This window comes from Vipera ursinii, assembly GCF_947247035.1.
Source record: "Vipera ursinii genome assembly, chromosome: 1".
NCBI classification, from domain to species: domain Eukaryota; kingdom Metazoa; phylum Chordata; class Lepidosauria; order Squamata; family Viperidae; genus Vipera; species Vipera ursinii.
In genome coordinates, this window is record NC_139512.1 from 114,077,361 (window position 1) to 114,098,640 (window position 21,280).

At 38.6% G+C, this 21,280-nt stretch overlaps 1 protein-coding gene across 1 annotated transcript; it reads right to left on the minus strand.

The window, feature by feature from the left end:
- Positions 1-69: 69 nt before the first annotated feature.
- Positions 70-21,280, minus strand: SAXO4 (stabilizer of axonemal microtubules 4). Its single transcript, XM_083348326.1, has 13 exons — positions 21,032-21,280; positions 19,850-19,967; positions 15,910-16,063; positions 10,468-10,596; positions 9,607-9,670; positions 6,482-6,576; positions 3,145-3,204; positions 2,921-3,007; positions 2,382-2,498; positions 2,164-2,258; positions 1,285-1,449; positions 1,051-1,138; positions 70-635 (listed from the first exon to the last, which is right to left on the minus strand). The coding sequence occupies exons 1-12, from the start codon at positions 21,219-21,221 to the stop codon at positions 1,051-1,053; spliced, it is 1,362 nt and encodes a 453-aa protein (XP_083204452.1). The 5' UTR covers positions 21,222-21,280; the 3' UTR covers positions 70-635.

Here is a 21,280-nt window from a genome sequence, read left to right on the forward strand (position 1 = left end):
TGAGAAAGCATGAAAATATATAGCCACAACCAAAGTTGTCCCAGAAGATGGAAAGTATGACTTCAAAACTGGAAGAGCTAAATATAAATTTAAGCTTTTTCTACTGTGAATTAAGGATGAAATGAAAGCAGAGTCATGAGGACAGGCTCTTACTTCTTGGTATCTTTACTCTGTGGTTAGAGAGACATAAAGAGCTTTCAGCTAGTCAAATGCTCACATTATGTCACAAAGTTTGTACAGCTACAGAGCTATAGAAACCTTATAAAAACATAACTATCCCCAGTGCTTTTTTTGTTTTTGTTTTTTTAAAAAAGGTGCCAGAACTCACACACGTCATACAACCTGACTTGGCTACCCTACAAGGTTCCATCCAAAAATGGTGCCAGAACTCCGTTCTGAGTGTTCTATGACAAAAATGGCCCTGACTATCCCAAAGATTTTTAAATCCATGTTTCAATGTGCTAATCTAGGACAGGAGACATAGCTAGAACATGTCTTAATATCTTTAAAACAATACAACATAAAATAAGATAGATTTAGTATGACAATGCAATTAGTGACGTTCCTTCCTTAGCATGTGGAGTGGTTCCTTGAAGTCTAAAGACATCACTGTGCTTTTCGCTTCTGAACAGAGCCTGGAAAGAGGCAAACATATTAAATTAGGATAGGTTTTTATGCTGAAAAGAAAAATAAGGATGACAACAATATGAAAATAGTCTCCACTGATGATTTGTGAGATTCCCTCCCCTGCAGCATTGACCTGTAGCAATTCCTAGAACATTTCTTGAAAAGGGAAAATGACTTGACTGTTCTGTGTCATTTTGCTGTGTGTGACAGAGACAAATATCAAATGCCTGCATTTTTTTCTCTGAAACTAGGAAATCTTGAGTAGACATAGGAGGCACTAAACTGAGCTTTGGTTTCTCAACAGTAGTTGAATTAAACTCATACAAAATACTACCGTAATCTAACATCTCTTAGCCTGATAATACCGTCATTTTTTGCCCTGCTTTTGTAATGCCTTAAAATGCAGTAGACCAAATTACTTACTTAATTGGGGACAGCTGTCTGATGAAGAGCAGCAAAGCGACGATCGTGGGGAGAATCGCGATAGAAGGGGTCAACTGTTGTGATTGTCCTACAAAGGCAGAGGGCAAACATTGGAAAAAATAAAATAAAAGAGGGTAGAAGGCACCTGAGGGAAGGAGAAGAAATGGCACCGGGCACCAGAAATGGCTTAATGGAGCAAAATAAAAAGAAACAGCCCTGCCACTATGATGTCACCTGCCAACATGGGGATGAACAGTTCTCAAGGTTTCTGTAGCATTAGGATCACTTCCTAAATCACTTCCGTGGTTGTTGGTAGCAAAGCCACCTGCTTGTTGAGGCTGGATCCCCCCTCTGGTCCAGCCTTCCCTGTCCACTCCCTTTGAAATGGTTTCATAAAACCTAAAAAAGAGAAAGATGATTGGTCCATGACAGATTCAGCTACTGCATCTTGTGTTTCTCACAAATATAAATCAGAGGTATGTCTTTACCCTGGCACTGCTTGCCTCTGGCACTGACAATCTGAGAGTTCACACTACTTTATAAATATTTATTTTTCTACAAATAGCAGACCCACTACTTTTTTCTGCCCTCTGCTCCCACTACCCATCCTCCAAAGTCCTTGCTTCGAATAACTTGATCCATATAGATAAAAGAATCAAAACCACCTATATAGATAGAAAAATTATGCTGTAAGAGAAAATCATAGCTTAGGAATTTTACTATCCTTTTTTCTCCTTCCTAGAAATTTCCTGTAAATTCAGGGTCTGTTTATCGGGAGAACAACTGGCCCAGTCACCCAGGTGGCTTTCATGCCTAAGGCAGAATTAGAACTCACAGTATCCTGGTTTCTAGCCTGGTACCTTAACCACTAGGCCAGGGGTAGGCAACCTTGGCTCTTTTATGACTCGTGGACTTCAACTCCCAGAATTCCTGAGCCAGCCATGCTAAGGGGAAGGGAGAGGTTTCCATGCTGAGCCATGCTGGCTCAGGAATTCTGGGAGTTGAAGTCCACGAGTCATAAAAGAGCCAAGGTTGCCTACCTCTGCACTAGGCCAACTTGGCTATCTGAATGTTACTATCCTAATATGGATGGCAAATTACTACCAAACTCACTTGGAATTATAGCTGGTCAAAAACCTGTTGGGCAGATTTGGATCATAGGCAGGTGTCACGTAATTAAGGTTGTTGGTGCTGAATCCTGTTGGCTCCTGTATGGAGATAGCCATGAAAGTAGAACTAAGGGCTTGATACCTCAAGAAAAGAACAAGTCTGTGATTATGAAAAAAGTTTTAAGATTCCCAGATAGCCCCCAAATTATACATCTGACATACTTTGTTGCCAATATATTCTCGTCCAAGAAGATTGGTTTGTGTTTGAGGCTGTCGCTGATGGCCTTGGAACTGAGAATGGCTGAGTGGCCCAGATGCTTCTGCATTGGGTAGAGGTCCCTGGGAAAAATGAAGACCATAGCAAGCAAAGGAATTTAACGTAGTTGGTGAAGTATAGAGAAGTAAGTAACAAAGAAAATAGGGATCAAGATGGGAAATGCAATGGAAAATGGGCAAATAAATGGCTAAGAAAGTGCAAGGAGTTTGGGAAGCCCATAGATAACTGAAAAAGGAAGAAGTGGAGAAAAGAAAGGGAGATCCGTTTGTAGATGCTGATCAGAAAAGTCAGCTAGAGAAAAGTGTAGAAAAACAGTCAAAAAAGGGAAATGAAAGTAGAGAAATAGCAGGCAGGGGAACTACAAGCATAAGGATAATTCGGAAGGAGCCGTTAAAAATTTTGGACCCATTTGAACAAAAGTTCAAAGCAAAGGAAAATGAAATGGGAAAAGACTGTTCTACAAGCATAAGGAGCTGTCACTTACTGAAGAACTAAGGCGAAGATCCTTCTGCCGACTAAATCCAGAGCCCCGCTCAGAACCTTTGGAAAGGACTGGTAGAAACTCATCCCCCTTTCAGGAAGAAAAAATAAATACAAAGATGAGTGGATAGCTACAGTATACACATACAGGGGTAGATATTGGAGAATAAAAATGGAAATAATATTTGTTCATCCAGCCCCATCCACGCCAGCAGATGGACTTCTTACATGCGGAACAGAAGATGGTAGATAATCTCCCTTCATGATGCTGATTCCAGGATTGCTGTCCTAACAAAACAAAACAACAAATGAAAAGCACTACTTAGACCTAGAGAGAGAAAAACAGACGGGATATAACAGTTATTTTATTACAGCTTTTACTATGTTGAAAAACAACAAGAAAGAGCCAGGTTAACAGGAGACCTACTAATACTATCTGATCATCTGAACTAATACTGGTGGTATCTGGATCAGTTATGGCAGGGCATAAGAAGTAATTATTATTACTACCTTATTATTATGGCAGGGCATAAGTAGTAATTATAACAAAAGCATTTAGTGTATTTACGTTTCCAGCAGATATACCCTTTTTCATAATACTCCATTCTGTTAGGTTGTTTCCCCTACCCAGGATTTCAAGCCAAATAAGCACGCTCATATTTCATTGATCTTAGCTGGAATCTTTCCTTTTTCCTTTTTTCTTTTTTTTTCCTTATAAAGGATTTTTGTGTGTCTTCAAATCTAGGTGTTCCCTCAAGCTTCTCTTCTACAAGGAAGATAATCTTTTAGCCACATATGGATAAAAAAATGAGTTTGCTATTTGTATGGGGAACCTTAGGCAAAGTAATATTCTGGAACCTTCAGTCTGGGAATTTGTGTCCTGATTTGTTGCGATTTATACCCTTGAAAAGGACTGTGCTGGGAAAAATAGCTCCTGTAAGATATAAAAAGATAGAAAGTATCAAATTATTAGAATGCTACCTTACCCTCAAGCTTTGGCTCCTGTATGCTACCTTAGCATACCTTGGACCTATTACTGGCAAGTGGGCATATTTCTAAAATAATCCATGGCTACAGCGTCATAAGAACGCTCAGAACGGAGTTCCGGCACCTTTTTTGGATGGAACCTTGTAAGGTAGGCAAGGCAGCTTGTATGACGTGTGAGTTCTGGCACCTTTTTCTTTTATAAAAAAAGCACTGGCTACAGCCATCCAATTTTCATAGAAGAAATATAGGAAAGATATATATTTGGGGAAAACCAAGATAATCCTGGGACCTGGCAAAAAAACTTTTTTGCTTAATGAAAATATTTGAAATTTATTTGTAATAAAAAGTCCAGTGCTAGCAGACAACATTGAAGTGCCATAGTACAATGGAAACAAGAGCATTTATAGAAAGTTATCAGAAAAGCAAAACATAATCCTACAGGGATTCTGGAAATTTTCTAACAATGAGGAACAAACATTGTGATTTTGGGTCAAGCAAGCTGGGTGTTATTTACATTTTCAGAATTCTAGTGCACTTTCTTTTAAGAAGAGGTGGCTACATTGCCTAACTTCCTAATCTTTTAATAATACTGATTTTTTAAAAATTGTGGATTGTTTTTAATATTGTTCATTTTACGGCTTGTTTGATGTCACAAAGGTGCTTTTTTGGGAGGCAATTGGACTTTCTTGTTTTTCTTTGAAGGCGTTTCACTTCTTATCCAAGAAGCTCCTTCAGCTCTGACTGGATGGTGGGGGAATGGAAGGATTTAAACTGCTTGCAGACAGCTGGTCATTTGTGTTCTCTCAGAGAGTTGTTGAAGCCATTTGGAGGTTTATCTTGTGTCCTCAGGATCACCTGAGTAGTGCAAATGGGTGTGGAGCCTCCTGAAAAAGCACCTTTGGAAGAACCATGACCTGGTTGACTGAGAATCTCCATAGCTTGTTTGTTGTTTGCTGCCCAGAGTCAAGTTTGTTTCCTCACTTGTTTATTGTTTGCTGCCTGAAGTCAGGTTTGTGAAATGGGCAGCTATGATAGGATACGTATACTGTATACATAAAAACCCTGACTGAAGAGAAGACAGATTAGACTGCAATGTACAGGGGAAGGCTTTAGCCCTCTTGCCTTTGTCATGTTCCAGAACAAAGTCACCATACCACACATTTTAGCTTTTAGAGAGAAAGCTTTAAGGGAAGCCAATCAGGAACACAGCAAATTTGTCACAGTTCTAAGACTAAGAAAGTCTGTTTGCTTGCCTTCTTTTGTCATCATGCTGGTTTATGTATTATCTTGTAGGTCAAACTGAACATGTGAATAATTGTTACAACCTTTCAGATTTATGCTTATGGGCAATAGAATACCATAGCATGGAATGCTACTACTGAATAGTCTTAGCCCAAGGATTTAAATGAAGATATTTGGTACCTTGATTTAAACATGCCTCTCATTATGTTTCCCTTGCAGCTCACAGTCCCTTTTGTACTACAAATCAAAGAATTGCTTTCAACCTCAGATGGTTTTGCAAAATGCTCTGATAATTCCACGAGGTAAAATAATCCTATGTCTTACTTTTTTGTTTAATGGAGATTTTTCTTCTTCTTCATTTACTTTCATTCCCAATAGAGATAAAACAGTTGCTACATGTTTCTAAAATGGTGATATGTCTTGTAACTAATTATTCTTATGCTTGTGAAGGCAATATTCTTGAATTTGATATCTGAGTTCCATAAACAGATTTTTAAATTATTTTTAAATTAATTTGACAACTTATTTCTATAACTTGAATTTATTCTTTTTTAGGTATTTGCTGAACTATTTGAAATGTACCCAAGTTATCCATTGGTGATATGTCTTGTAACTAATTATTCTTATGCTTGTGAAGGTAATATTCTTGAATTTGATATCTGAGTTCCATAAACAGATTTTTAAATTATTTTTACATTAATTTGACAACTTATTTCTATAACTTGAATTTATTCTTTTTTAGGTATTTGCTGAACTATTTGAAATGTACCCAAGTTATCCATTTAAAAAAATATTATCATATCATATATATATATATATATATATATATATATATATATATATATATATATATATATATATATATATTGTCCAAGTTATTTTAGTATCCTTTTTTATATTCTATTTTCACCATTATCCATCTGTTGGGCTGAATAAAACCTCCTTTACTGGAATGTGAGTTTCCTCCTTTCTTTTGTTTCACAAATTGTTCTGCTCCTATAGTATGTAAGAGTCCCTGCCTGGAGATGGTCAAAAAAGTTCAGATGGTGGCTACAACCATGCCATGCCCATTTTTATGTGCATTGTGATCTAAAAAAGGTGAACTTTGATCACATGGTTGTGGCCACCATCTTGATTTTTTTGACCTCCCTCCCTGGAGACAACACTGACAGAAAGGGAGCCCAGGTATTGATGGAGAGCAATTGTTGAAACCCAAGAAAAACTGGACAAGAGGAAGGGCACCAATTTGCCAGAGTCTGCTTTGCAGCATCTTTAACATTATGCCTCATCTGTCCCTTAGGAAGAACAGCAGAAGAAACCAAAGTTATCGGAGGACCTGAGATGTTAGTTTCTCCACAATGGGGTTAGCCAGGCAGCCTTCAGTAAATCCTGACTCTTCTTTAGCTCCAATTGTTTTCTTTTGCAGGAAATCTGTATGGAGAGAAAAAAATAAAGATGTCCATTGAGGGGGAAAGGAGCATATGCAATAGCTCACTTCAAAAATATCTTGGGAAGCTGGACTGATTTGTTCAGTTCTCACAAATTAACACCAGTGAGTCATGCAAAACCTTGTGAGAGTTTTAGCTTTGAATATTAAGTTTAAAAGGGCCTAATATTCATATAGTACTATCCTTCTCTGGATGCTTTTCCTCTTCAACTGCTATTCAGAGGTTTACTTTTTCTCAGATCCTAGAGGTGATGCCTAGCCAATTGTGATTAAAATTGCTTCATTTTCTATATAAACATAACTGAAGCCTTAGCCATTATAATTTGCTGTTTTCTCAAGCCCCTTTCATCTTACCCAACAGTGAAATCAAGGAAGGGAGGAGGAAGATGATACACTGTTCTTACAAACCTTTGGAGGTTCCACTCTTACTCAAACAACTGTTGTTCTTAATATATTCAAAGAGAGCCAGTATGCCTTCATCAGTTGCTCTTTCTTCTATGATGTTCACTCACTATATGACAGATATTACACGCAAGCTTCATAGAAAAGGATGCTTTTTAAAAAATTGCAAAATTCCATAGCAGAAATCTGGAGTATGCAGGAGTGTTCCTTGAAATAGCTGCATGGATTTTGCATTGCTGCTACCTGTTACGTGAAGTTATTTTTTTAGACAGGGCAGTGATTTGAGTATTTGTATGTGACATTCATCCAGTGAGAAACTGTCCCAGGAAATGAAGACTTTTCAAAGTACTTCACAGTTCTTGAGATGTTGTTTAAAAAATGTTGCACAGCTCAATTTTCTCTGATTTCCAGTTTTAAATTATGTAAGTAACTCTATCATTATTAAAAACGTATGGCTTAAGTGCCAAAATCACCATGGGACTAGAAATAAAAACAATAAAAGACAACCTTCTCCAAACGAAACAGAAACAAAATAATTATTGAAATGTATATTTAATAATCTCAATTGTTTCTTTCTAATGGTTGTGAAATTATTGTATTGGTAATGGAAAGCAACAGAATTGGCTGGTAGATTCTTATCCAGCTCTCATTGATTATGTGCCATCAAGTTAGTGTCGACTCTTAGTAATCTCATAGAGAGACCTTCTCCAGGATAATCTGTCCAAATCTATCCCTTCAAGTTTTCCAATAGCATACCAACTGCAATATTTCACCCACTGACCTTGCTACTGATTGTCTTCTTCCTTCCATTTTTCCTAGCCTTATGAGTTTTTCAAGGAAATTGGATTTTTGGGCCAAAGATAACATAAAGGACCAAAGTATTATCATTTGAACCTAGTCATTTGTTTCAGTGAAGTAAGAACTCTTCACTGATTTCTTCTATGAATGATTTGTTTTTGTGGAAATCCATAGGATTCTGAAAAGTTTTCCCAACTTTCAAAAGCCTCAATACTTTTTTTTGTACTATTTCTTCAAACTCCAACTTTCAAACAGTATCATGGGGAAACCCTTGCCTGTTTGGTTATGATCTTTGTAGATGCAGAATATCATGGCAAGTGAATTTCTTCTGAATTTGGAGAATTTTTTTGGAAGACTTTTCTTATATTTCGATATCTGTTTCCATCTCTGATGTCTTCACAGATGTTATAATACTGTTTGTGTTTTCTAACATCTGAAATTATGTGTTAAGATTCTTTCTGATATCTTTGCTCTCTTCTCTTATTACAAGAAAAATATTTCTGCTTTATTATCTTTTGATTGAAGGTGTCTACTTCCAGTGCATTTCAAGTGCCTGATGCCTAAGATTCATTTCATCTTTCATTGTGTTAAGCTTTCCTGTGTTCATGCTACTTACATTCCATATAATTTGGTCTTTACAGCTTTGGATTTTCCTTTTGTGCATGGTTGCTATTGTGTAGTGAGTTCTTTGGAGGCAGTAAGTGAGACAAGAGGTTGCAAACAGGAACATTGCTTTATTGAGGCAAGCAGGAACAGAACTGAATCAGAGGTTTCTGCGCAGCTACTTATATGGTTGGCCACTAGGCGGCGGCCAATAGGTTTAAAGGAACCTGTTCCCACCCCAAATCATCCAATGATCTTCTTGGAGACAGCAAGTCTGGCAAATCAATGACCGTTATGCAGACACACCAATTGAGCAACCTTAAGTAGCATTCAAACAGACACGTGGAACAGTTCAAGTAAAATCCCAAAACATTACAGTTGCATCAGCAAATAGACATCTCAAAGGCTTTAACTGAAGTACATCATAGGTGAATGCCATCTGTCTTGAGGGACCCAACATCCAGCACTCTTTTATCAATCACTTTCATCATGTCTATAAAAATATAAGCATGCTAAAATGTAGGAGTGCCTTACCATTGCTGTTGTCATTAAAGTGATCATTGCCTCCAACATCTTATACCACTGTTGCCTAATAGAATCCTTTGTTTGTTTTAGTTGAGCATCTGGGATGACCTTAACACCTTGGATGACCCTGCTAAAAGTACATACTCTGCTTCTACACTTCTGCTGTTTCTCATTCTTTCCTCTCAGTCCTTCCCTGCCTTACCATTTTAAGGCAGAAAAGCAGGATCTGGGAGGAGGGGGGGGTGGGGAGATCCAAAGTAAGCTGATGCAGAATAAGTCTGTGAAAGGCAATTCTAGAAGGGCCAGAGACACAGCTAAAGCAAAAAGGTTTAGCTATCCCAACTTAAGAATTAAATGTGACATATAGCGTTTTGTGGATCTACAGTATTTCAAAGTGACTCCATTAAATCAAATTAATCCCACTGAAGCATCATGGGCTCCATTTCAAACTATAATTTTACATTTTAAAATATTGATTTAGGAATTTAATATTCAGAGAATGGGATATGAGTTTCAAAGGGGGAGATACAGTATACTGATATAAAAACCACCATGGATAGTTTCAAACATTGTCATAATCCAAGCCTCCCCCCGCACCAAAAAAAAAAAACAAATTATGCTTTAATGCATAATAGTAGTATAAACCTAGTGACTATTATGTTGTATTACACACATAGAAAATATACCTGGTTGCCCTGGAATGTTGAAACGGTACTTAGAGCCGTATTCCGTGGACATGAACTGAGGTCCCTACAAATACAACAGAGAAGAAGACCACATTCTCTGGAATTAACCGCTCTTCTCAAAGTCTCACTAAGCTATATCTAATCCACTTTTCTCTTTGTGAGTAAACCAGTTATTCTTGCTGTACTTAGATATCTTTAGTTCTCTTGCTCTTTTTAAAAAAAACCATTGCCCTTTCTCCTTAGCTGTCTTTCATGTCTGGATTTCATGTCTAATTCTTTTTCAGTGCCAGCTGTTATTTTCTATAAATCGCTACTCAAAGCTCACATTTTCTGTGATGTCTTTGACACAACCTCTCAGTCTAATTCTCATCTGTAATGAAGCCTAACCGTGTACAGTTGAAATTGTCTTATATTTATAGCTGCTGATAAACTTCCAAGCCCAATTCAAAACACTGGTTATCATTTATAAAGCCAGGGCTTACTCAGAAACTTTTCCTGTTTGAGCAGAGCAGCAAATATCTACCCCTGGCCAATCTCCTTTTTTTATATTTAGGTATTGAGTAACCAGGTTTATCCAAATTGTTCTGACATTTGCGGCAAAAAACCCTATAAGTGCTTCTCCTCCAATATCACCACCTGCACCACATATCAAATCCCTGACCCCTTGCAGCCTTCTAATCAGTGGTGGGATTCAGCCAGTTCGCACCAGTACAGCAGAACCAGTAGCTAATGTTTTGTTCCCCAAGCCCAGAAAGGACTTCCGGAAGCGGCATCCACACAGAGAACCGTTGTTCACATATTTGAATCCCACCACTGCTTCTAATGTCATCTCACTCCAATTATTGGAGCCCACAGACTCACGTGTCTTGCATTTTCCACTTCAACTGAGCCTTTTCCAAATGAATTGTGGAGCACAGGGACATATCTGGGCTCCAGCCCTATCACAGCTTCAGGTCCCTGGTTGGCTGTGTCAAAATGGACCTTTTTGACCTGTAATATCAAATCCAGTTGGTCTCTGAGAAGAACAACGAGCTAAAACATAATGGGATGAAGGGAATGGAGATGCAGCTAAACCTGCTATAGGAAAAGAGCAGAGAAGAAGGTCGAGGAGGACCATTCCAAGACATTTTGCTGCATGACAGAAAACACTGTGGCATTCAAAGTCCGCATTAAGACAACAGGGTCTGTTGGTGTGGGCTGATACCCCAAAGTTAAATAAGTAAGTAAGTAAATAGGCATGATGCAAAAGCTGCTGGATTTTTTTTGGCACCTGAGGCAGTAAACACACACTCTCTGTCAGAGAAACTCCAATACATTTAGATAACTGTTTGCTGCCTTTTATAGTATCCAAAATCAGTTGCCTGGAGCAAATGCTTTCCTCCATTGATAGGGCGAGTCTTGAAAGCAATCAGAAAGGGCAGAAATGCCAGGACAACATTTTCTATCTGTTTCCTTAGCTGAAATTGTGACTCGCGTTTTATCTATGGCCAGGTCTTGCTACCAGAAGACAAGAAAGCAGTGAAATAACATATGTCATACCCCTCTGCCTCATTCTTTTTCTTTTTCCTATAAACGTTAAACAAAATAGTATGAATAATAATAATAATAATAATAATAATAATAATAATAATAATAATAATAATAATAATAATAAATAATAATAATAATAATGTTGGAAGGGACCTTGGAGGTCATCTAGTCTAACCCCCTGCTCTGGCAGGAAACCCTATACCACAGGTCTGTAACCCGCGGCTCTGGAGCCGCATGCGGCTCTTTCTCCTGCGGCTCCCAGTCCTCTGCCATGTGCAGTCCCAAAAAAAAGTGGGACTAAAAAAGTTCAACCAATCAATTCAAATATGCAGGGTAGGTGCATATCTCGCCTTGGCTCCACTCTTCAAACCCTGTTCTGCGCATGCGTGCATGTACGCGCATGTGCACACATTTTTTGCGGCTCCCAGTTTTTCCTTTTGTGAGGGAACCGGTTCCAAGTAGCTCTTTCACTGTTTCAGGTTGTTGACCCCTGCCCTATACCATTTCAGGCAAATGGCTGTCCAGTCTCTTCTTAAAAACTTCCAGTGTTGGAGCATTCACCACTTCTGGAGGCAGCTTGTTCCACTGCTTAATTGTTCTAAGTGTCAGGAAGTTTCTCCTTAGTTCTAGGTTGCTTCTCTCCTTGACTAGTTTCCATCCATTGCTTCTTGTCCTGCTTTCAGGTGCTTTGGAGAATAGCTTGACTCCCTCTTCTTTCTGGCAGCCCCTGAGATAATGGAACACTGCTATCATGTCACCCCTCACCCTTCTCTTTGTTAAACTGCACATACCCAATTCCAGCAACCATTCCCTATATGTTTTAGCCTCCAGTCCTCCAATCATCTTTGTTGCTCTTCTCTGTACCCTTTCTAAAGTCTCGACATCTTTTTTACATCGTGGTGACCAAAACTGGATGCAGTATTCTAGGTGTGGCCTTACCAAGGCATTGTAAAGTGGTATTAGTACTTCACGTGATCTTGATTCTATCCCTGTTAATGCAGCCTAGCACTGTGTTGGCTTTTTTGGCAGCTGCAGCACACTGCTGGCTCATATTGAAGTGATTGTCTACTAGGACTCCAAAATCCCTCTCACAGTTACCACTGTTGAGCAAGGTACCACCTATGCTATACCTGTGCATTTGATTTTTCCTGCCTAAATGTAGAACCTTACTTTTTTCACCATTGAATTTCATTTTGTTAGATAGTGCCCAGTGTTCGAGTCTATCCAGATCCTCCTGTATTTTAAGCCTATCTTCTGGAGTATTGGCTATTCCTGCCAGCTTGGTGTCGTCTGCAAATGTGATGAGTTCCCCATCTATCCCCTAATCCAAATCGTTGATGAAGATGTTGAAGAGCACTGGGCCCAGAACAGAGCCCTGGGGCACCCCACTACACACTTCTTTCCATATAGATGCAGTTCCATTGAGGACCACATGCTGAGTACAGCCTGTCAGCCAGCTATGAATCCATCTGGTGGTGATGCTATCTAACCCACATTTTTCTATCTTATCAAGTAGTAGATTGTGATCTACTTTATCAAATGCCTTACTGAAGTCCAAGTAAATTATATCTACAGCATTCCTCTGGTCCACTAATTTTGTCACTTGGTCAAAGAATGCAATAAGATTTATCTGGCATGATCTGTTTTTGACAAACCCATGTTGACTTTTAGTGATAACTTTGTTTGCATCAAGGTGTTCGCTGATTTGTTGTTTGATTATCTTTCACAGAATCTTCCCAGGTATTGAGGTCAGGCTGATAGGTCTGTAGTTTCCTGGATCTATTTTTTTCCCTTTTTTGAAGATGGGAACTACATCAGCTCTCTTCCAGTCCTCTGGTAGTTCCCCAGTGCTCCAGGATCTTTGAAAAATATAGTTCAGTGGTTCTGAGATCACGTCTGCCAGTTCCTTGAGAACCTTGGGGTGTAATCCATCTGGTCCTGGTGATTTGAACTCGTCTAGGCTGGACAGGTGCTCACTTACCATTTTCTCGCCTATCTTAACTTGCGTTTCTATTCTGTTTTTTATGGCACTGGTTTTGGTAGGTTGGACTGTTTTTTCCCTTTGTGTAAAGACAGATGCAAAAAACGAGTTAAATAGTTCTGCTTTCTCCCTGTTGCTTGTCACCTTCTTGCCACTTTCCCCCTCTAATGGACCAATCATTTCCTTAACTTTTTTCTTGTTTTTTATATGTTGAAAGAAGCTTTTTTTGTTATTTTTGACTTTAATCGCAAGCCTTAGTTCATTTTGAGCCTTAGCTTCCCTCACTTCATCTTTGCTGGCACGGGCTATTTGCCGATATTCTGCCTTAGTTATGTGCCCCTCTTTCCACTTCTTATACTTGTCCTTTTTATCTTTCAATTTATCAGAGAGTCCTTTATGCAGCCATGCTGGTTTCTTTTGAGAGCTGTTATTTTTCTTCTTTGTTGGTATTGTGCTAGACTGGGCCTTTATTATCTCACTTTTCAAAATTTCCCAAGCTTCTTGAGTTGTTTTCCCCTTTAGGATTCTCATCCATGGAATTCTTCCCAAGGTCTCTCAAAGTTTATTGAAATTAGCTCTTTTAAAGTCCAAGACTCTAGTTTGGCTGTGTTCTATTGCTTGTGCTTCCAGAATGTTGAATTCCAATATTGCATGATCACTTCCCCCCAAGGTTCCTGTGGCTTCGACACTTTCTATCATTTCATCTCTGTTAGTGAGAATTAAATCCAATATGGCTAATCCCCTAGTTCCCTTCTCTACTTTTGGGGAGAGAAAGTTGTCTGCTAGGTTTGTCAGGAATCTGTTTGATCTTCCACTTGGTGCAGAGTTTGTCTCCCAGTTGATATCAGGGTAATTAAAGTCCCCCATTACTATTGTGATGTGCTTCCTACATACCTTAGTTAGCTGACTAGCAAAAAGTTCATCTATTTCCTCTGTTTGGTTGGGCGGTTTATAGTATACACCTATGGCAATGTCATTTCCCCCCCTTTTATATTGACCCAAATGCATTCAAGTTTACCGTTTCCATCATTGTTGTGCTCTATTTCTGTAGAGATAAAGTTATTTCTTATATTGCAGCATATAACTTTTGAATAAAGATTTTAATCTCTGTTGTAGTGAACATTTTGAAAAATAAAGCTATGATATTTTTCTAAAAGCCCACAACATAGAATGTAAACTGTACTTTGTGCAACAATATAGTAAGGTAAGACCATAATTATGAAGCCTTTGCATTTGGCAAAACTAGACATCAATGCCACTGCCCTTTTCTTGCCTAGGTAGAATATAAGCAGTTGCATATTCACAAGGGTAGCTGAGTTCTTATTAAAATTATGTTTGTGTGTTTCAGGGCTCATATTAAGGCACAGACTTTCTCAAATAGCTCTCTTCTATCACAGCAGTTTCACTTGAAATGTTACCTGTATTGACATGAACATCAGCAGCTCTCCTTGGATCAAGTTCTATATCTTGATGATGATTCCTTAATGCCTTAATATTATTTATTTTGAAAAGAAGGAATGTAAAATGAACTTTGGGAAGGGTCAGGATAATCCAGTCTCTTACTAACCAGCTAGCCAAGCTTTGTTTGGCAGTGCATTCTGTGCACTCATCTCTTGGGTAGATAAGCAAGTAAACAAATAAATCTCCTCCCGTGTAAACAATTCTGTTTTCATAGCATCCCAATTTATGTCCAGATCTGAAAAAGTCAGAACAGTCTGAAACAATATCATCCTGGCTTTAAAAAAGAGTAAGCAAGTTTGCAGAAGATTTAATCTTATGAAAGTCTCCTGTGGCCACTTTCAGCAATCAGTTGCTCTGCAGGTATATTGGATTTCCCCAGAATCCCATTCATGACTGTTGAACCATTGAAAGAACCACTCAGAAAACTGCAGAATTGTAGTTTTGGTAAATGAGTTTTCCAGATGTTATTTGATAATGCACATATGGGCACTGTTTCTCCACATGTATACAGAGACACACACATACATTCAAAGCTACGCAAGACTGAGATATTTTTTGAAATGTTATCCCATTTATCTATTGTGCACACAGTACATTAAAATTGAATTGAGTAATATATATATAGGATTGTGCTATACATAGTCATTTGTGCTGGTCCATTTGCAACATCAGATTTTAACTCTCTTAGTCATCTTTGTTCATTCTGAATCCTGACACATTCTCACCTGATCTTATAAATTTAGCAATTTTGCTTTCACAGTCTTCACCTTGCATGGCAGTAGAGTGCACTAGATCTTGTGACCATGCAGAGAGAAGCTCAATTATCCAAAGATTTCAACATTGATCCACATCTGCAGTGCAGGGAACCCTAACAGAATAACAGAATTGGAAGGGACCATAGAGATATTCTAGTCCAACCCCCTGCTCAGGCAGGAAACCCTATACAATTTCAGACAAATGGTTGTCCAATTTCTTCTTAAAAACCTCCAGTGTTGGAGCACCCACAACTTCCGGAGGCAAGTTGTCCCACCAATTAATGTTCTAATTGTCAGAAAACTTCTCCTTAATTCTAGCCTGGTTCTCTCCTTGATTAGTTTCTTGTCCTGCCTTCAGGTGCTTTGGGGAATAGGTTGATCCCCTCTTCTTTGTGGCAACCCCTGAGATATTGGTACACTGCTATCGTGCCATCCCTAATCCTTCTTGTCCTTAAACGAGACGTATCCAATTCCCAATACTAACCCTAAGTCAGTATCAGTGGATACTGTTACTGCTATTCTCAGGAAAACATACATCCACCAGAGAAATCCAGAATGTAAAATTAGGATACTTACTGTTTTAGTTGTGGGAAAAGTTAGAGGCTTTTCTCGAACATACCCACTGCCTGGCTGATGTACACTCCAGGGAAGAGGATACTTCCCATCTGGGAGCTGAAGGGGCTGGAAATGTTTATTGGTTGTTGATTCGTAGTTATCCTGGAGGAGTTTCCTGGTTTAGGGAAGATAACATACATGTATCCAGCTCAAGAACACTTCTTTTGAGCCCAAAAGCATTTTATGAATTTTGCTCATGTCCCAGATTTGGATAAGACTCCTAAAGATATCATGGATTGTCAAACAAAACAAGCAAACAAACCAGAGCTCTCATCTAAAACAAAAGACCAGGCTAAATTATTTAAGATACATGGTACAAAGACATAGCTTTCTGGAGAAGGCTCTAATGCTGAAAAATGTAGAAGGGGGGGGGAAGAGCATGACTAAGAGCAGAGTGGATGAACTTAGTTGATGATTAATGTGCCATTGGAAGACCTGAAGGACCATTGTCATGGAGGAACATCTATCACTGTGTTCACTAAGTTCAACATCAATTTGAGGGCACATAATAATAAGGATCTCCAAAAGACAACTGATATGCGAAAAATGTATATTAGTTGCCCAATTGTGCAATATTAGTTCCAAGGGAATTCTAAGAGAACTCTCTAGAGAACTCTTGGTTGTCAATTAGCAACTGTTCAACTTTTTCTGCTGGTCTCCTGGAATGTACAACTCATCCTTCTCGTCCCTCAGTCAAGAAAGCTGCAGGTAAAGATCCTGGGCTGGATAACTCAGTCCTGGATTTGAAGAATACACTAAAGTCTTTTACAAAAGTCTTCTGCAACATTTTTTTAGGGATTCCCCTGTCCTTGTTGTCAGAAAATATTCTCCACAACAATGCAGCCCAGCTTTCATAGTAATTGAGTTTCTTATCAATATGGCAACATTAGCCACATATTTAGTGCCAACATTTAATGTATGAGACTGATTGTACTCACACAGTTTGTAGACTAGTGACAAATGCAGTGGTTGGCTTTATCATGGTTTTGCCTGAGCATTCCAGCACAAGTCAGTATACCAAGGCCTGGAGTACTTTATTGTAGAAATAGTTAGTTGTATGGTTCTGGATTCTGAATCCCATTGACTCAGAACCAATGTACCAAATGGGAGAATCCAGACTTTCATCATCATTAAAGCTCTCTGGTTTCATATTATCCACTTTAATGATGTCCTCTTGAGACAGATCATTGATTTTATAACCTCAAAATTGATGTCCAGATGCAAATCGTCCATATTAGATCAATGAACAGTTTAAGAGATTTTCCCATGTTCACCACACATTACCAGATTCACTGAGAAGCTGGCGTGATCTGTTTTGCCAACTTAGTAAGAGTCATATGCAGCATGCTGTTCTGAATTAGAGTTATCCAATGCCTCCTGATCAGGTATCTGTACTCAGATCGCCTCTGTTTTTGAGAGTACCCATCTAGTCTTACTAGTCTTGGTGATTTAATATGCATTTCCCAAAGGAGGGTAAACATAGCTGCTTGTGCCCTTTTAACAAATGATGCACTCTACGGAAATAATAGTTGTTAATTATTATGATTCTCCAGAAGTGAGCAGAAAATTATTTTGGAGAATTTCTGAAGCAGGATTGCAAAAGCAGATTGGTTTGAGCACTATTAGAGGCAAGCTAGAGAAGCCATCTGTTTGATTTTGGGTTTTACCAATTAGATAGACTTGATGTTATCGAAATGGCTAGTTTGTATTATTTTGTAAAAGTAAAAAGTTGAGCTTTGATGTTGATATTCTACTTTACTGCACCAAAGGAAGTTGGAAGTCAGTGCCTTTTTTTTCTCTCTCTCTCTCCCTTACCTCACTTCTCTACGTCCTTTCCCCTTCCCTATCTTTTCCACTATTTACTTTTGTACTTTCATTGTATCATATATTATAAACTAATAAAACTTTTGGCAAAAAAAATAAAAAGCAGGTTATTAAGTCTACCTAAGCAGCACCAGAGTTGTCTACTTTGTACACTGTGATTTCAAACAATGCCGCTGATGCTGAACAGTGTGGTTGTGTCACATTTTTTACAGCTGGGGAAAAAATCCAGTTGAGAGTCCAAGACAAATATTAACCAGAAAAACTGAATCCTGTAATGCACTGTCATAGTATAATTTCTAGTGGTGTGGATTATGTCGTACAAAATGTTAGCCAATGGTTATATTTGTAGATATGTGCCAAAAATAGGAGGCTACACAGTGCCATTTGCTTTGGTGGAGCATTTCAAATTGCTTCATTTCTCCCTGTCTCTCACCTATTGCTTGCCAAATCAAGAGAGACTGGGCAATCACTGCAGAGGAAGAAGCTCTCTGGAGTCTAACAAGGAAAAACTAGAGAAGACCTTGCTGTTTTTTGCCACAGCTTGCCAGAGCTTCTGGAAAACAATGGGGGAGGGCAGAAGGAATGAACTTGTAGGACAGGAGGAAGACCCAGTACCAAGGCAATAGTCAACTAAAAGAGGCTGAACCTGGCCAAGAAAGAAATGTCTCAGACATTTCTCTACTTCACACAAATATAAAGGGAGGGAAGAGAGAAGCACATTCAAACTTGCATTATTCTGGGCATTTTATTATAGGTTATTATAGGTAGCTTTACAATACAAGTAGTATCAATCTACCTGGCATTGGTTTTGTAGTCTAATCTATTTGGAAGGGCTAACATCAGTGCTTTTTTTGTAAAAGAAAAAGGTGCCGGAACTCACACAAGTCATACAACCTGCCTTGCCTACCCTACAAGGTTCCATCAAAAAAAAGGTGCCGGAACTCCGTTCTGAGCGTTCTATGACAAAAAAGCCCTGGCTAATATTATCCAGAAGAAGCAAGGAGGGTGTCTTTTGTAGTACTCACCAAAACCTTTGGCAAGCATTGCCAGAGGAGGCAAGCATCTGCCTTACTTGCCAGGGCTAGAGGATGAGCAATATCTTTCCCAATACTTTTGTCAAAGCTTGGTGAGTGTTGGCAAAGAGTGTTGAACAGGAGAGCAAAACAAAGCCAGGCGATCACTTAACTTGGCTCTTAATTGTGAAATGACTCTGTTCCTTCATGAAGCAGTTTCCAGAAAGTGTTTCTTTCAAATATTTATCTAAGTCAAGCACCCCCTAGAAGATTTGCATAGCCCTATAATATCATGACCACTCTGTCTGCAAAGAGGAAGTGATGGAGGATGAGCACACTGAGTTTATGGATGTTCTCTGGTCACAGACTTTGTAGTTGCACTTTCTGGCAACATTAGAGAGACTTTAGGAAAAAGAACCATGCTGTTAAGGAGTAAGAATTATGTGAGTGCTAGACAATGTGTCATTGTTTCAGAGATATTTCCTTGCCTAAACAGAGGAATAGAATGAAGTAAAACAAAAAAGCAGTGGAAGCAGAACTGACTTCCAACTTCCTGCCAGCTTTCCCATTGAATTTTCTTGTGGGAATCTGGCGGGGAGCATTGGAAATTTCCCTTCCTTTTCTTCCCTCCCCTTCTTTTTCCAGCAGGCAGGTAAGTGGCTGCTGCTGGGTGTGGGGAGTGAGTGAGGGATTAAGAGACTGGCTGAGAAACTGTCAGAAAACATTGAAAATGAAGATCCCATGAATGCAGCAGCAGTCAATAGCACCAAAGCAGCTATAACTTTCCCAAATGTCATTTTCATGTATTTTGGACACATTCTGTAAGTTAGCCCATTTGAGGTACCTTGGTTCAAAAATTGTTGCCCTATGAGGCACCGTTTCACTCAGTTAAAAGTCATGATAACAAAAGTCTTAGTGATAAGATGAGATGAGAGAGAGAGAGAAAGAGAGAGAGAGAGAGAGAGAGATATTAAGGATGTACTCATAGAGAGGGTGGCTGAAACATCCCAGTTACTCTATATCAGCCTGAAACATTGTACAGGCCTGAAAAAGGAGATACTGACCCCACAGCTGGATTGTCTAATTTATCTAGGTTTGGGTTGTATTGGACAACAGGCCGGTAATTGCTTTTATATCCTGCTCCAAAATGGAAGCCATTCCGAGGACGAAAGCCTTCCTGACCTGGGGAGGAAAAAAGTTTGTCATTATTTTTCTTATTACACTGCCAGCCTAAATCACCTTTCCATCAAGGCACTGTAATAAATTATAATACAAAATAGCAGTTTAACAAGACTTCTAAATGTTGAAAACATGTTCTGATATCTTCTTAAATGGCTATCACAAGGCGGTTTGATTGCTTCCTCACAAAATGGCAGTTGTTGAGAGTGACCATTTCATTTGGTGAATTTGCCCTCTGCCAACCAGTACTCCAGCTTACTACTATCTTTTGGGGGCAGGTCTGCAGATTACATGGAGAGGGGACTATGTTTGAGGACCAGAAGTTTTTGAAATAAAGATATTTCAGGTTACTACTTTGCTTTCTGAAGAGAAAAGGAAGAAGGGGGGAAGGAGGGAAGGAGGGAAGGAGGGAAGGAGGAAGGGGAAGGGAGAAAGGAAAGGAAAGGAAAGGAAAGGAAAGGAAAGGAAAGGAAAGGAAAGGAAAGGAAAGGAAAGGAAAGGAAATCTCAACATTATCATTTAATTAAAACAAAATTACCAGGAAAGATACAAGAAAATAGATAATAGTAATAAGCTATTTTAAATACAAACTTTTATACATTATATGAAATATAAATGTATATGATATAACACAGAATGGCTGATGCATATAAGGTGGCAAATTTACATAAAATTTATTACATTCATATATATATACTTTAGTTTTGATTATATTACTTAGTGTTGATATTTTTTCCATTTCTTCCCAATTTCAAGCATGGCAGTGTATGGATGTAGAAAAAGGAGAGAAGCTTATAACAGAAAGATATACTTAGCTGTTAATTCTGTGTATTTCTTAATATAATTCCCAAACATATTGTTGACATTTTTTAGAACAAATCCTAAAGAATCTCAAATTTGTCCTTTCTTCTCTGCTCATGTGCCACATTTATTAATGTGTAGCTTTTCATCTGGACAAATTATATATTGGACATTCTTGCAATCCAAAGTAAAAAGCAAGGTTCAAATTCTAGTTGTTAGATTAACTGAGGAGAATAAATTCTTTTCTATATTGGTTAAAGTCTTACCATAAGCTGCCCCATAGCTGGTGCAATAGAATTTCATGGGGTCCAGACTTCCACCAGAGCTTGTTTTTACATAGGGAGAAACTGAACCTAAGGGGAGACGTCCCATCTTCTCTGTGGATACAGAAAAAGATTTTGTGATACAGGATTTTCCTGGGGAAACAGTTATCATAGAAGACTGGCCACTGATCATTGTAGAGAAGAACTAGAAAGCTGCTGAGTACCAAAAGGAAAAATCAGTTTGGCTTTGAG

What these genes read in the sequence shown, in the direction of transcription:
- SAXO4 (XM_083348326.1), bottom strand. Translation starts at nt 21,221, where the DNA reads ATGATCAGTGGCCAGTCTTCTATGATAACTGTTTCCCCAGGAAAATCC. An exon ending in CAACATTCCAGGGCAACCAG is followed by an intron (nt 6,577 to 9,606) that starts GTATATTTTCTA and finishes CTCTCCATACAG; the next exon opens with ATTTCCTGCAAAAGAAAACA. An exon ending in TACCATCTTCTGTTCCGCAT is followed by an intron (nt 3,008 to 3,144) that starts GTAAGAAGTCCA and finishes TCTTCCTGAAAG; the next exon opens with GGGGATGAGTTTCTACCAGT.